Raw genomic sequence first — 13,686 nt, forward strand, 5'->3', positions numbered from 1 at the left:
AAACAATTTTTTAAGTTATTAGCTTAAGTACAATCTAAACCAGTGTTAACTGTCAAACATTACACTGTGATTGAAGCAATTTTAGTAGAAAATTATAAACATAAGTGGGTATCTCATTGATAGCGCAAATACCAAAATGCTCCAAAAATCAAAAATAAGACATGTAGATTCTTTGAATTTATTTCTATGCCTCCAAACTTAGGTCAAGAGTTCCTGGTTTCTACAGCTACACAGGAGCTGAAAAAAACTATCAGGGAAAAAAGTCAGCATACCAAAAGCCAGGAAATGAAACCACTGACATTAAGGGATGTGGTCACTGATTTTTCTGAAGACAATGGAAATGCCTGGACCCGTCTCTGCAGACATTATATGGAGATGTGATGTTAGGGACCTATAGAAACCTACTCTTTATTGAAATATGGTCTCCTTGATTTGCTTAGCACCTTGCTATTGATGAGGCTGGCATTGAACTTACAATCCTGCTGTCTCAAGACTCCCAAGCTGCTTGAATTACAGGGTTTTTTTTTTTTTTTTAGACTTCTAATCAAAACCAAGAATTTTCAGGAGAGCAAGAAATAAAATATTTTTTGCAAAACTTGATAAAGGCTTTAATACTTGGTTTTAAACAAGAAATTGAAAGAGAGGGAAGTTCAGAAAATTTGTCTTAATGAAGGGAAAAAAATGAAAATTATTTATGCAGAAAATTACAAAGTCATCAGGTTATATTATTACAAACATCCCAGAAGACTGACTGCTCAACTTGTGCCATTTACTTTTTCTTTGGTTAAAACTTTGAATTACATTATTGTAATTGTAAAAATTTTTACTACTCAGTATTTTGTGTAAAACCACTTGCAATACACAATATTTTCAAATGCAAAGACATGTATCAAACTACATTTATGCATTGTTTACAGGGCATTATGAAGCTGTATCTTACAAATACCATTAGGGAAATAAAGATTCAACCAGCTTGCTCAGCTTTAGTAATAGGATTAGAATAGAAATAGGCATTTTAATGAAAAAAAAAATCAAAACAATAATAAAATGCTTACAATCAGTTATGTTTTTAAAACTTTTAATAATCTCTACATAAGTTCAGGTTAGAAAAAAGTGTACAGATCATTAATTTAAAATTGCAGTATTCTAATCTGTCAGTTTTATGAAGAAGGTGATTTTCTACACAGTATAGACAAATTGTCTTATCATTTAAACACATGCATAGTATTTCTACTTACAGAAAAGAAAAACATGAAGATTAAGGAAATGCTGCAGTAAGCTTTACTAAGATACTTCTGTTGAAAAGGACAATTAAATGTGTTTACAGTGAAAAAATAAATAAATAAAACGTGTATTGACAAATTAAGAATGAATAATTTACCCTAAATCCAGTGATGCATTTTTTATTTGCAGATTGACAGTATCCTTATTTTGTTATTTTTTTTATCTTGTGATGAGGATCGAAACCCAGTGTCTCACATGTGCTAGCCCAGTGTTCCACTCAGCTACAACCCCAGATCCACAACGCAATCTTTAGAAGGTGAGCCCCGAAAGTTTTTCTTTGCTGTGGTAATTAAGGACAGCTTCACTGAAAACACAATTTATACATACTACTTCGTAATTTAGCTGGGTTCTCAGTGATAAAGTACTGTGTTTTTCTTCCAGAAAAAATGGAAAACGTACAAGGAATAAAAACAAGTATTCCTGATAAACATGAATGCATGCAGACAGAATCCATCCAGAACACAGAACAACATAATTAGTGTGGCACGTTTCCAAGTCAGAGGGCAAAAGAGGGCAAACCAGGAAGCGCATGTGCCAAGAGTCAAAAATGTGACAGCATGCCCACCACTGCACACAGCCAGCCAATGACTCGGGAACGACGCAGGTTTATAAGTCAGCTAGGCCCAAGAAAAGCTGCAGCAACTGGAAAGGGGAGAAGCAATACCCTAGGGAGGTCTAGAGATGGAGAGAAGCAGACACTGAGGAAGCTCAAGGACAGATGGGAACAGGCAAGTGACAGAGGGATACACTAAACCGGACATGTCTGTAATCCCAGCTGTTAGAGAGGCTGAGGCAGGAGAGTCGCGTGTTCAAAGCCAGCCTCAGCAAGGTGCTAAGCAACTTAAGGGAGACTATAAATATAAAAAAAAGGGCTAGGGATATGACTCAGTGATTAAGGGCCCCTGGGTTTAATACTGGGTGTACACACACACACAACCTTAAGAAGTAATATTCTGGCTGGGTGTGGTGGCACAACCTGTAATCCCAGCTGATCACAGCAGACTGAGGCACAAGCCACCAGTTCGAAAGCAACATCAGCAATTTAGCAAAGCCCTGTCTTAAAAAATAAAAAGGGCTGGGGACATGGCTTGGTACTGAATCATCCCAGGTTCAATCTCTGGTACAAAAAGAAAAAAAAAACACCCAGAACCATCTGAACAAGGAATGCCCAGTCAGCTCCACCTAAACGTAAGCTCAGGAATACAGAGTTTAAAGTCCTGCATGCAGAAAAGTGGGCACTGTTTGCTGGTTCTAAGAGCTAAAGAGGCCAGAAGAAGGGGAGGCAGAATATGCAACAGGGCATGTGAACACGTCCACAATGGCATGGACCAGGCCAGGCACGGGTTGGGAGTGGATAGTGGTGCTACCAAACCCTGCACCAGGCAAAGAGTGGGAAGAGATTCTACAGTTAACAAGAAGTTAAACCCACTGATTGATGACGTAGTTCCCACCTTCCACAGCAGTCATCACCCCATAGGAAGTTCAGGTATGAGCTTCCATGTAAAGAGATCTGACTGTCCCGCTTGTTCTAATACTTGAAAGAAAACTTAAACCATAACCCTGAAATAAATCTAGCAACATGTCATGCTTTTGCCAGAGGATAAAACTTTCATATAATCCAGATAAGATCTGTGCATTCTACTTGTGCCACAAGCTGTCAGTGCCAGCATGCCAGCTGCACTCCACCTGGGTGTCCCCACAGAACAGATTGACAACCTGGACAAGAAATGTGACAGCTACAGTGAAAATCTGCTATGTGAGCTGGACACAGTGGTCCACACCTATAATCAAAGCAGCTTGGCAAGAGGATCCTAGTTTAAGAGCCAGACTCCCAAACTAAAATAAAAGACAGGCTGGGGGTCAGATGCAGTGGCACACACCTGTGATCCCAGCAGCTCAGGAGGCTGAGGCAGAAAAGATCAGGAGCTCTAAGCCAGTCTCAGCAATGGCGAGGCACTAAGCAATTCAGTGAGACCCTGTCTCTAAATAAAATACAAAATAGGGTGCGGAGGTAGCTCAGTGATTGAGTGCTCCCGAATTCAACTCCTGGTCCCCACAACACCAAAAAAAAAAAAAAAAAAAAAAAAAAAAAAAAAAAAAAACCACCCTTCCTATGTGATAGAAGTTCTCTTGTTCTCGTTTAGGAGGTGACCATCTCAAACCTTCTACATTTGGGGTGCTGATTTGATCCAAGATGGTATCAGAGACATGGCCACTGGACCCATGCCCTACCAGTAGGAACCTGATAGGACAGCAGATTCTTGCATGCCCTTCTGCTCTTGCTTAAAGATGACATCATGTTACTTCTCCCCCAGGAGGATTAAGAGCTCTACAAAAGGCACTGCCCCCAACATGGTTCCTATAAGCCTGAGTCTAAACCACTCTTCCTTCCTGGGGACAACTTCTGTATGCTGGTAAGGGTATGGCTCTCTGAACCTTTAGGTGGTCCACAACAAACATTAAAAGCTTATGAATCAGGCACACAGTAATGCATGCCTATAGAACCCCAGCTACATAGGATGAGGCAGGAGCATCCCAATTTTGAGGCAGCCCGGGCAATTTAGATAGACACCAAAAATGAGAGCACGTTCATTGGTGGAAACCCTATGTGCTATCTCTAGTAGCGTGTCAAAAGGAGCAGCGTAAGAACCAGACAAACAGATATAATACTAATGCCTTCCTTGGTGGGGTGGGTATAAAAGGATAAACAGGAAATGCCACACAGAGCTGACTGTTGGCTTCATTTCAAAAATAGCACCTTAAACCTCACAGAACATCTAAAGCTTGCTGCAGGGGTGGCCAATGCCAGGTTCTCATGGCAGAGACCACAAATCTCAAAATGACCTTCCCAAGAAAGCCACTGCTTGTGAAGAAGGGCAGAGGAAGCAACGTGCTGAATCACTTGAGACACATGCAGAAACAGGTAAAGAGTGCTGCATCGCACGAGGGCAAGCCATTCCCAGAGGCCAGCTCCCCAGCACACACTGAACCAGACTCAGATGTGGTGTGCACCAGAACATCTCCCCAAGGAATGAACTCATCTGGGAGGTTACAGGCAGAGAAGCGCTGAGCTACATGCAAAACCAAAACCCTAAAAACATTTGTTTATAAATGAACTTTAAATTCTCTTTCTAGCTTTCTTAAACTTCATTTGTGTAGGTGTCATATGCATGATATTTGTAAATATCCAAGGACACTTGCTCCCACGTGAACCACAGCAGTGCCTTCAGCTATGATCATAAATCCACATGAAGACTAAACCATCTTAACATGCCTTTTCTAAAGTCTGCTGCTAACCAGGCACTGTGGCGTCTACCTATAATCCCGGTGGCCCGAGAGGCCAAGGCAGGAGGATCACAAGTTCAAAGCCAGCCTCAGAGAAAGTGAGATGCTAAGCAACTCAGTGAGATCCTATCTCTAAATAAAATACAAAACAGGGCTGAGAATGTCACTCCGTGATCGAGTACAATCCCTGGTACAAAAGTGAAAAAAGTCTGCTGCTAGTTTCTAAAATGTACAGACTAGGACAAAAACCTAAGTGACTCTGCTTAGAAAGTCTATTACAGGTTGAATTATGGCCCTTCAAAAAGATTCAACCAGCGAATGGTATCTTATTCACAATTAAGTCTTGGCAGATACAAGTTACAAGAAGTCATTGGTCTGAGTCTAGTCCAACTGGTGCCACTGTCAAAAGGAAACGTGGACACAGGTAGCTGCAGAGTGGGATGAGCAGACACAGGAGAAAAGCACCCAACAAGCCAACATCCCTATGGGGCCACAGGGGACTGGAATCAGTCTAGGACAGCTTCTCCCTCCCCTCCAGGAGGAATGAGCTCTGCTAACGCCTCATCTTGGACTTGACCTCCAGCACTATTAGAGGGAAGTTTGTTAAACCACTCGGTTGGAGGTACTTTGTTACAGGAGCACCTGGAAACTCAGTGCTTCAATACCCCACCCTTCTTTAACCACATCTCCAAGGTAGCAAAGGTCACCTGACCAAGTATACTACCAAGGTGATAGAAGAAACTTTCTCATTCTGAATAAACTTTAAAATAAACTAAACTTTCTTATAAAGCAGAGACAGGGCTGTTCCTTTTACAATTTATTGTTGAACAAGTAGTGCCTCAAGTTCTGGCCCACTGTACTGCTCCTCCTCGCTCAGCAGCTCCTCGCACTCCTCGCTGAACTCCTCTGTGTCCCCAGGGCTGGCTTCCTCCTCGCTGGATATGAGGTCCAACTCCTCACTGAGAAGTTCGCCCTGGCCCCAGCTACAGCCTTCGCTTGGCTCTTCTTCACTAAAGAGGTCCAGCTCCTCGCTGGATATCACATCCAAAACCTCACTGTTCTCGTCACTTGGAGAGTCTTCCACTGCCTCCTCAAAACAGGGCTGCTCTAGTTCTTCACTAGGCTCCAAGTCCTCACTGGCCACTTCCTCGAACCCTAGGGAGTAAAACGACTGACTCACTACACCAAATTCAGATCATGGCTCTGTAAAGTCAGGCTATTTTCACCCTCAACACAAGGCTCCTTCCTCCCCAACAGCAGGCTGCCCTTGACTCTACCCATGTTAAGTTGCCCACTGCTACAAGGGTTTCCTTCACCAAGGCTGGCAAGACCAGAGCCCTCATAGACAAAGATACCCGGGAGTGCCAGATGACAAGGCTCTCTGGGAAAGTCCTCCCACTTTGCTTTGGCTTTCTGAAGTGAGAATATAAATAAAAATGTTAATTAATACCCAATGTTCCAAACAATCATTCTAATTGATCAATAAAAGGCCTACTGTCCATGGGCACAGAGGCACACACCTGTAATCCCACGACTTGGGAGGCTAAGGCAGTAGGATCATAAGGCAGAAGCCAGCCTCAGCTACTTAGCAAGGTCTTAAAGCAAATAGCGAGAACCTGTCTCAAAATAAAAAATTAAAAGCACTAGAAATGTGCTCATTGGTAAAGCACCCCTGGGTTCAATCCCTGGTATCAAAAGAAAAGGCCTACTATCAAGGACTCTGGCATCCAAGAACAACAATGGTGTCCTATGATGAAAGACAAATGAAGGGAACATCCTCATTCAAATTGGCTTCCAATTAACATTTTGTCAAGGGCCCAAATGCATGTGCTCCATATTGTGGAAAAATTTAAACAGAACTGGGAGTCTCAAACATTCCGAGCCAGTACTGTTTCAGGGCTGCTGGCAGAATCCACTTCTCTTAGCTTTCCTGGGAGATCTGCTAATTTTAGGATGTCAAAAGTAACTCAGTTCCCACAGGACCCTAGGCCACCCTTTGCCCTGCTCCTCAGTCTCTGGTTCTGAGGCCCACCCCAAAACCTGGACCATCTCAAGTTCCCCCAAGGAGTCCTGTGCAAATGCACGGTATAGCTCAAAACCATCTTGAAACAGAACTTTTCCTTTGCCCAGGCTGAGCCAGGAAAGGTGGAGCATGCCTGAAATCCCAATGACTCAGGAGGCTTGGCAGGAAGACTCCAAGTCAGCAACTTAGTGATGAGTCTGTCTCAAAATAAAAATAAAAAACAACTGACTAAGTAGTAAAACACCCTCGGGTTCAATTCCCAATTAAAAAAAAAAAAAAAAATTGCCCTGGGTGGCCTTGATTTTGAAATCATTTTTCATTTATTCATTTTTGCAGGGGGTAGGGGGAGTGTTCCTGGGGAATGGAAAACAGGGTCTCAAGCATACTAGTTAGGTAAGCACTCCATCACTGAATCTCTGGCCCTAATAATTAATTTTTATTTTGAGACAGGGTCTAAATCATCCAGGCTGTCCTCACTAGTAACTCTCTTTGTCTGCCTGTGAGCACACTGGGCAGATTTTTCCCACTATGTTACCTGGGTTGGCCTCAAACCCTCCTAATCCTTTCTTTAGCCTCCCAAGCAGCCAGGATTACAGGAACGAGCCAAGGCACCCAGGTTATCTGACAACAGAGTTTAAAGTACTTCTTTTGAAAGCCAAACAGAAACAGGGAAAAAGGTGATGTGAAAAATTAAGACTAAAAAATACTTTGCTACAATAAATGCACTCTGTAATGGGTTGTGAAAATGACGTTCATTCTGATAAACGTTGACCAAGTCCCAGCCCTGTATACCACTCCGCTCTATACCACACATACCGCCAGGAGGCTGCACAGTCACCTCGTACACGTAGTAGCCATGGTGCAGCTTCTTTTCCTGTGTGTAAATCCTTACAGCCTGAAAATGGAAGTCCCCTAGAACACCTACAAGAATGGATTGGAGAAGCATCACTGCCGGGAAGCACCTACTGTCAAACCTTGAGCCGCCACCGGGGAGTTGAGCACCTAAGAGTAGTTTCAGTAAGCTTAGCATCATTTTCGACTAGTAAAAATAATTACTCATTCACTTCTAATTATAAGCCCTATATCTTCTTTAGAAAGAAACAGTCAAGGAGCCAGGCAGGGTGGCACACACCTGTGATCCCAGGGACTCAGGATCTCAAGTTCAAGGTCAGCTTCAGCAAAAGTGAGGAATCTCAGTGAGACCCTGACTCAAAAACCAAAAGGGCTAAGGATGGAGCTCAGGTCAAGAGCTCCTGGATTCAACCCCAGCATGGGGGGGGGGGGGGGGGGAATATATATGTTGTGTTTACACACATAAATCTCAAGTCATTTTTAATGAAGCAGCTAATGCATCAATATTTTTCTTAAGGAAAACACTGGGTGCACAATTCGTCACTAGAGGACATTTTCCCCTTTAAAAGAACTTTTAATCATGTAAGATAAAATCATCACCTAAGGAACTTGGCGTTCTGAGAAGGTGCTTCATCTCCTGAATCAAGACCCAGGGGTCAGAAATGTAGGTCTCTTCCTCCTTAGCCACCAGGAGACTCGTGGCTTTGGGAACATATACTATATCCCTAACACTGCCTTGGCCCGCAAAACCAACAGAGTGGAGCTTGCTGGAGCCTATGGTGTGATATGAAGGTGTTTCAAGGTAGAACCAGTGGGTCAATCCTCCTTTCATGAAATATCTCTTGCCTATTAGGGTCAAGTGACATGGATACAAATATGGTTCTCTTTCCTATTATATGGTGTCCTTTAATTGAAATGCTTGGGACCAGAGGTATTTCAGATTTGGAGTATTTTAACAAACCCTTAGCAGCTGAGGATTTGTAACCTAAAATTCAAAACCTGAAAAGCTCAAAGATCCCAAGCTTTCTGAGCATTACAGACGTGTACTCTTTACAGGGAGCCCTCACAATACATAAGGCAGCAGTAAAGTCAACTCTTCCTCAATGTAAAGGCAACGTATTCTCCTCTGACCCTAATCTGAATGTTCTGCTTTGATTCAGCAGTTGCATTTGCCTACGGGCATGCTGGAAGGTACTCACTATTATTCCCTCCTGCAGTAAGGTATGCTCAGAGTCAGGACATGCCATATTAAAGAACAAGGACACTATGAATCTCCATTGCAGATCACCTTGACGGCATCACGTAATCTTCAAGAGGCCCAAGGCAACCTACCAGATCCAGTGGCAACCCGCTCCTCTTCATGCCCATGACAAGCAGGGGCTCCACTTGTCTCCCTGTTATTACTGGTAGACACAACTGCTCTTCCTTCTTCCCTCCTGGGGTCTGCCAGTGGTGTTCAGTCTCTTCAACTGTGCTCCAATCAATGAAGGAGGCAAGCACAAGATGTGTTTACCCGCCCAGTGCACAAAAGACAGAAATGGCGGCGGCAGCACACTTAACCCTGGCCTCCCAGGTTACCCAGCAAGCATCAAACACAGGAAGCTTAGAAACTAGAATGGAAATTCTACTAGCAGACAGCTAACAAGAATACCTAATGTGCAGTTCATATCCTAGGCATAACACAAAACCTGGGATCAGGCACCAGGACCAAAAAAAAAACATTTCCTACAACCCAGCAGTTGTGAACAAACCGTCTCCTTGAGCAAAACTACTCTGCAAGACACTCTGCTGCCTTGATCCACTAAAAGTCCTTTCTTCACAAACTGTGGCTTCAACCATTATAACACTCCCAGACAAAAAAGAAGGCAAGTTCATAATCGAATGTCCTCTAAACAATGTCCATGACACTTAAGGATTTCAAGAGGAAGATTCCATGACAAATTCCTACAGAAACTGGTGTTTGAGAGGGGAGCTAGACATGTAGCTCATGCATAGAGTACATGTTTTTACAAGGCCCTGGGTTCCATCCCCAACACCATAGAGGAAACAGAGTTTCCAATCTCACCACTGCATTGCATGAGAGGGCAAAAGCAAAGTAAAACCACACAGAAATCTTTACTCTCCAAGAAGTTAATAAAACAAAATCTCTGAAGAGGGCAGATATGTTCTGACTGCTCCTGCTGAAACAGAAAAGTTAATAACCCAGGCACAGCACCCCATAGCAAGGTCACCACCAGCCCTCACCATGTCATGGACACACCACACATATCACAACTGACCACCACAGGAAATTCACTTACCAAAGAAGTCGAAGGAAAATGGGTCCCTTCCACCAAAAAAGTCCCTGAAGACATCATCTGGGTTCCGGAATGTGAAGCCAAACTCAAATGGACTGTCAAAATGACTTCCACCTACATAAACATAGCATAGCTTTAGTATATAAGAATTCTGATGCCTATAAGCAAATATTTTTGTAAAACATTATATGAATCATGACCTAGAACAAAAAAAAAAAGAACCTATTTCATATATCTGGGGTTCTTTGAAATTCAAAATGAGTCCTACTGTTATTGAAACTCTGTGCTCAGAATGTCCCACCAGCAATTCCTTCATTACTACTTCTGAGCAGCTCCCAATCTGGGATCAGCATGTCACTGCTGATTTTATTACTTAGATCTATGAGAAACAAGACCATGTTCACCCAACTTTCCTACTGTTACAGCTTGAACACATGGGCTCAGCGCAGGAGTTCAGAGAGCACCACTTGTCAGACCACCACAGGGGCTTTCCACAAACACACTCTTTAGCTTTTCAGTAATCTTCTCTTCAAACCCTGACGGAAAATTTGCTTACTAATACTGATTACTAGTCTAACAGTATAAGCTCCCAGGATGACAGTACAAAATAATGAACAATTTTCTATGTATATAAAGTTATATCAACATTTACTTTCTGGTCTAACAAAAGATTAATAGGTTTGTTTTTTGTTGTTGTTGTTTTTAATGCTGTCAATTTCTCCTAGCCTACCCAATTCAGTCCACTTCTCAGGCTGCATCTATATTTAGCAAACAGGCTGACCAAGAAACTCAGTAATTTACAATTCAAATACTGAACTGAACTCCAAGTCAGAGGATGACTGTCAAGACCTTTGTCTCCAGAGAGGAAATCCATTTACATACCTCCACCTCCACCATTTAAGCCTTCTTTGCCATACTTGTCATAGATGTCCCGTTTTTTAGCTTTAAATTTGAAAACAGAATTATTAGGGCCAAGTTCTTTTCAAATCCTCAAAATTCAATCAATAAGGTAAATTCAAGTAATAAGGCATTTCCCAAATTGTAAATGAGGTCTCAGTTTTTCATGAATTTTAAGTCTGCCCTTGCTTTAAAAGACAGGGGAGCAGGAGAAGAACCTTATATACCCTGTTCTGAGAGAAGATGAGGAAAACTCTTTAAACACTGTTCTTTAGAAATTATTAATGTCTATTCCGTTACATCATTTTACTTTACTGCTTAGAGTTCATGCATACATTACCCGTCCTAGCATACAGGAGGCTATAGATCTTGGGGGGGTGGGGGGGACCATATCATATAACCAAGCACAAAACTATTCCTACCTAGAACAGAAGTGATCCCCCTTAACTACAAAGTCTAACAGGGGATCAGGTCTATGCCCTAGGTGGGCTGAAGAGGAGCTGCCCTCAGCCTGCAGGCCTGGCTGCTCATCCCCAGATCTCCAGGACCAAGAGAGCTGTAGCACAGCGCTATGGACACACCAGTGCTGACTGCACACCACCACCTGTGTTCAATGAAAACCTTATTCCATAGAGTGGGCAGCAGGCTTAGAAGATACCCATTTGGGGTTACCAAGCCCTATCTCTGAAAACTTTAGCTATGGCGGAAGGCCAGCCATGGTACATGATCAACACAGACTCCACCCAGAGACTTTCATGACTACTTAAAGGTTCTTTCCACTGAATATGAAGCCTCCGTGCACTCCTCAACACAGCTAATGTCAGAAGTGCCTGAAAATCTTCAGTGTGGGAGCATGGCATGGTCACACTGTCAGCAAGACAGGACCCGAGACAGAGTCTTCAACACCCTTCAGGCCCCATGTCCCATCTGCAATTTATGTTCTTAAATGCCACATTTAGGGGCCGGGGTTGTGACTCAGTGGTAGAGTGCTCGCCTAGCATACACGAGCCACTGGGTTCGATCCTCAGCACCACATCAAATTGAAATAAATAGAGTGTGTGTCCACCTACAACTAAAAAATAAGTATTTAAAAAAAAATGCCACATTTCAAAGTTTTCCATATCAACGCTGTGTTTTTGTTAAGCAAGGTGTCTGAGACTCATTGCTTATGAGCAGTGTTGATGCAGCAAGGAGACAGTATGCTGGTGACTGCTGAGAAGGTCACACTGGGCTCCTTTCTCAAAAGCCAACTGTCACCTGACCACACACAGAACACGTGAGGCTTTGGCCCATTTCCTGTGGTCAGTTAATCAGTCCCTACCCTGCTAACCTCCTCTGCCTCTGCCTTACCCAGAGTGTGGGTAGTAGTTTCCAGTCTCTGTCACTATTCCCACCAGGCCCCTGCAGTCTTGCCTTCACCATGAATCGCTGAAACCATCTCACCAATAATTGACCTTTGACCTAATCACAAAACTAAGCCAATGTTTCTGCCTTTCAATGGCATTCAATACCTACACTCTAGAAATAGGGTGGAGAAAACAGAGGTTTTGATGTTTCATTCTGAGCTGTATGTTCCCTTCCTTCTTTACTAAAAGTCCATTCGAGCAGTAGAACTTACTCCATTAACATGGTATACTTCCAAATAAGGCAATGAGGATGAGAGGACAGCAGGGGCAAGCACAACCACATGCAGTGACCGAAGCAGGGCCCTGCAAGCTGGGCAAGGTGGCACATGCATGTTATCTTAGCTATGTGGGAGGCTGAGGCAAGAAGACCATAAGTTTGAGGCCAGCCTCAGCAACTTAGGGAGACCTTATCTCAATGGAATATAAAAATGTTTGGGGATGGAGCTCAGTAGTAGAGTATTCCTGGGCTCAATCTTGAGTACTGCCAAAATACAAAACAAAACAAAGCCCTGCAACTCGACCCCAACCCAACCCCAATGCCTTCCTCAGCTCCTCCAAGCCAGGGCATTCCTACTGTTCTACCAAAGTCATCCTGAGTGCTCCTCAACACTTTTGGCTAACTGGGTACGTTCCAAGCTTCACCAGAAAGAAACATTCTCAGTGGTCTCAAAATCCACCTGGTGACAGGATGTGGACAGCTAGGCCAGAGGAAGGCTTCACTACCTCTCCATTCCCAGTTCTACTTCACCCACTCAGAGCCCTCCCCTGAAATTCAGCATTACTCACCATCTGATAACACCTCATATGCCTCAGCTACTTGTTTGAATTTCCTCTCTGCTTCTTCTTTATTCTCAGGATTTTTATCTGGATGCCACTTTAGTGCAAGTTTCCGGTATCTTGGGAAAAGAGCAGAATATTTATCACATATGTCCAAAGTCCATAAAACAAGTGAGCTTTTAAAACTAATATAATTTAGCCAAGCACAGTGGCACATACCTAGAACCCTAGCCAACTCACGAGGCTGAGGCAGGACAATCCAGAGATTAAGGTCAGCCTCACCAAGTTAGCAAGGCCCTAGGCAACTTAGTCAGACCTCATCTCAAGTTAGAAAAATAAAAAGGGCTGGGGATATGGATCAGTGAGTAAACAGCTCTGGGTTCAATTCCCAGCACCAAAAAAATGAATAAATATTAAGATAAAAAGTCCTGGGAGGGACTGGGGTTGTAGTTCAGTGGCAGAGCACCTGCCTAGCATGAGTGAAGTACTGGGTTCGATCCTCAGCACCATGCAGAAATAAATAAAATATGGGCTGGGGTTCTGGCTCAGTGGTAGAGCGCTAACCTAGTACAAGAGAGGCACTGAGTTCAATCCTCAGCACCACATAATAAATAAAATAAAGGTATTGTGTTCAACTACAACTTAAAAAGTTTTTTTAGTAAATAAATAAGATAAATGTATTCGGTCCATCTACAATGAGAAAAAAAAAATTCTTTAAGAAAAAAAAGGCCTGGAGATTCGCTTCTGGGTTCTTTCCCCAAAACAAAATACAAACAACCACCACCACCACCCCCCAAAAAAAGCAACAAGTTATTTGTAATACCAACCTCCAGAGTTGTCTAACCTGTATACCAGCAAGTCAGTA

General features: G+C 43.0%; 1 protein-coding gene across 1 annotated transcript in view; it reads right to left on the reverse strand.

Moving 5' to 3' along the window:
* The window catches only part of Dnajb6 (DnaJ heat shock protein family (Hsp40) member B6), a 59,543-nt gene that overhangs the window by 23,707 nt on the left and 22,150 nt on the right, over nucleotides 1-13,686 (reverse strand). Inside the window, exons 3-5 of the mRNA XM_076873022.2 lie at nucleotides 12,831-12,940; nucleotides 10,624-10,683; nucleotides 9,745-9,855 (exon numbers count right to left, since the gene is read on the reverse strand). Of these exons, the coding sequence (XP_076729137.1) occupies nucleotides 9,745-9,855; nucleotides 10,624-10,683; nucleotides 12,831-12,940 (281 nt within the window). The remainder of the gene's footprint in view (nucleotides 1-9,744; nucleotides 9,856-10,623; nucleotides 10,684-12,830; nucleotides 12,941-13,686) is intronic.

Source organism: Callospermophilus lateralis, chromosome 1 (genome assembly GCF_048772815.1).
Source record: "Callospermophilus lateralis isolate mCalLat2 chromosome 1, mCalLat2.hap1, whole genome shotgun sequence".
Classification (NCBI taxonomy): Eukaryota; Metazoa; Chordata; class Mammalia; order Rodentia; family Sciuridae; genus Callospermophilus; species Callospermophilus lateralis.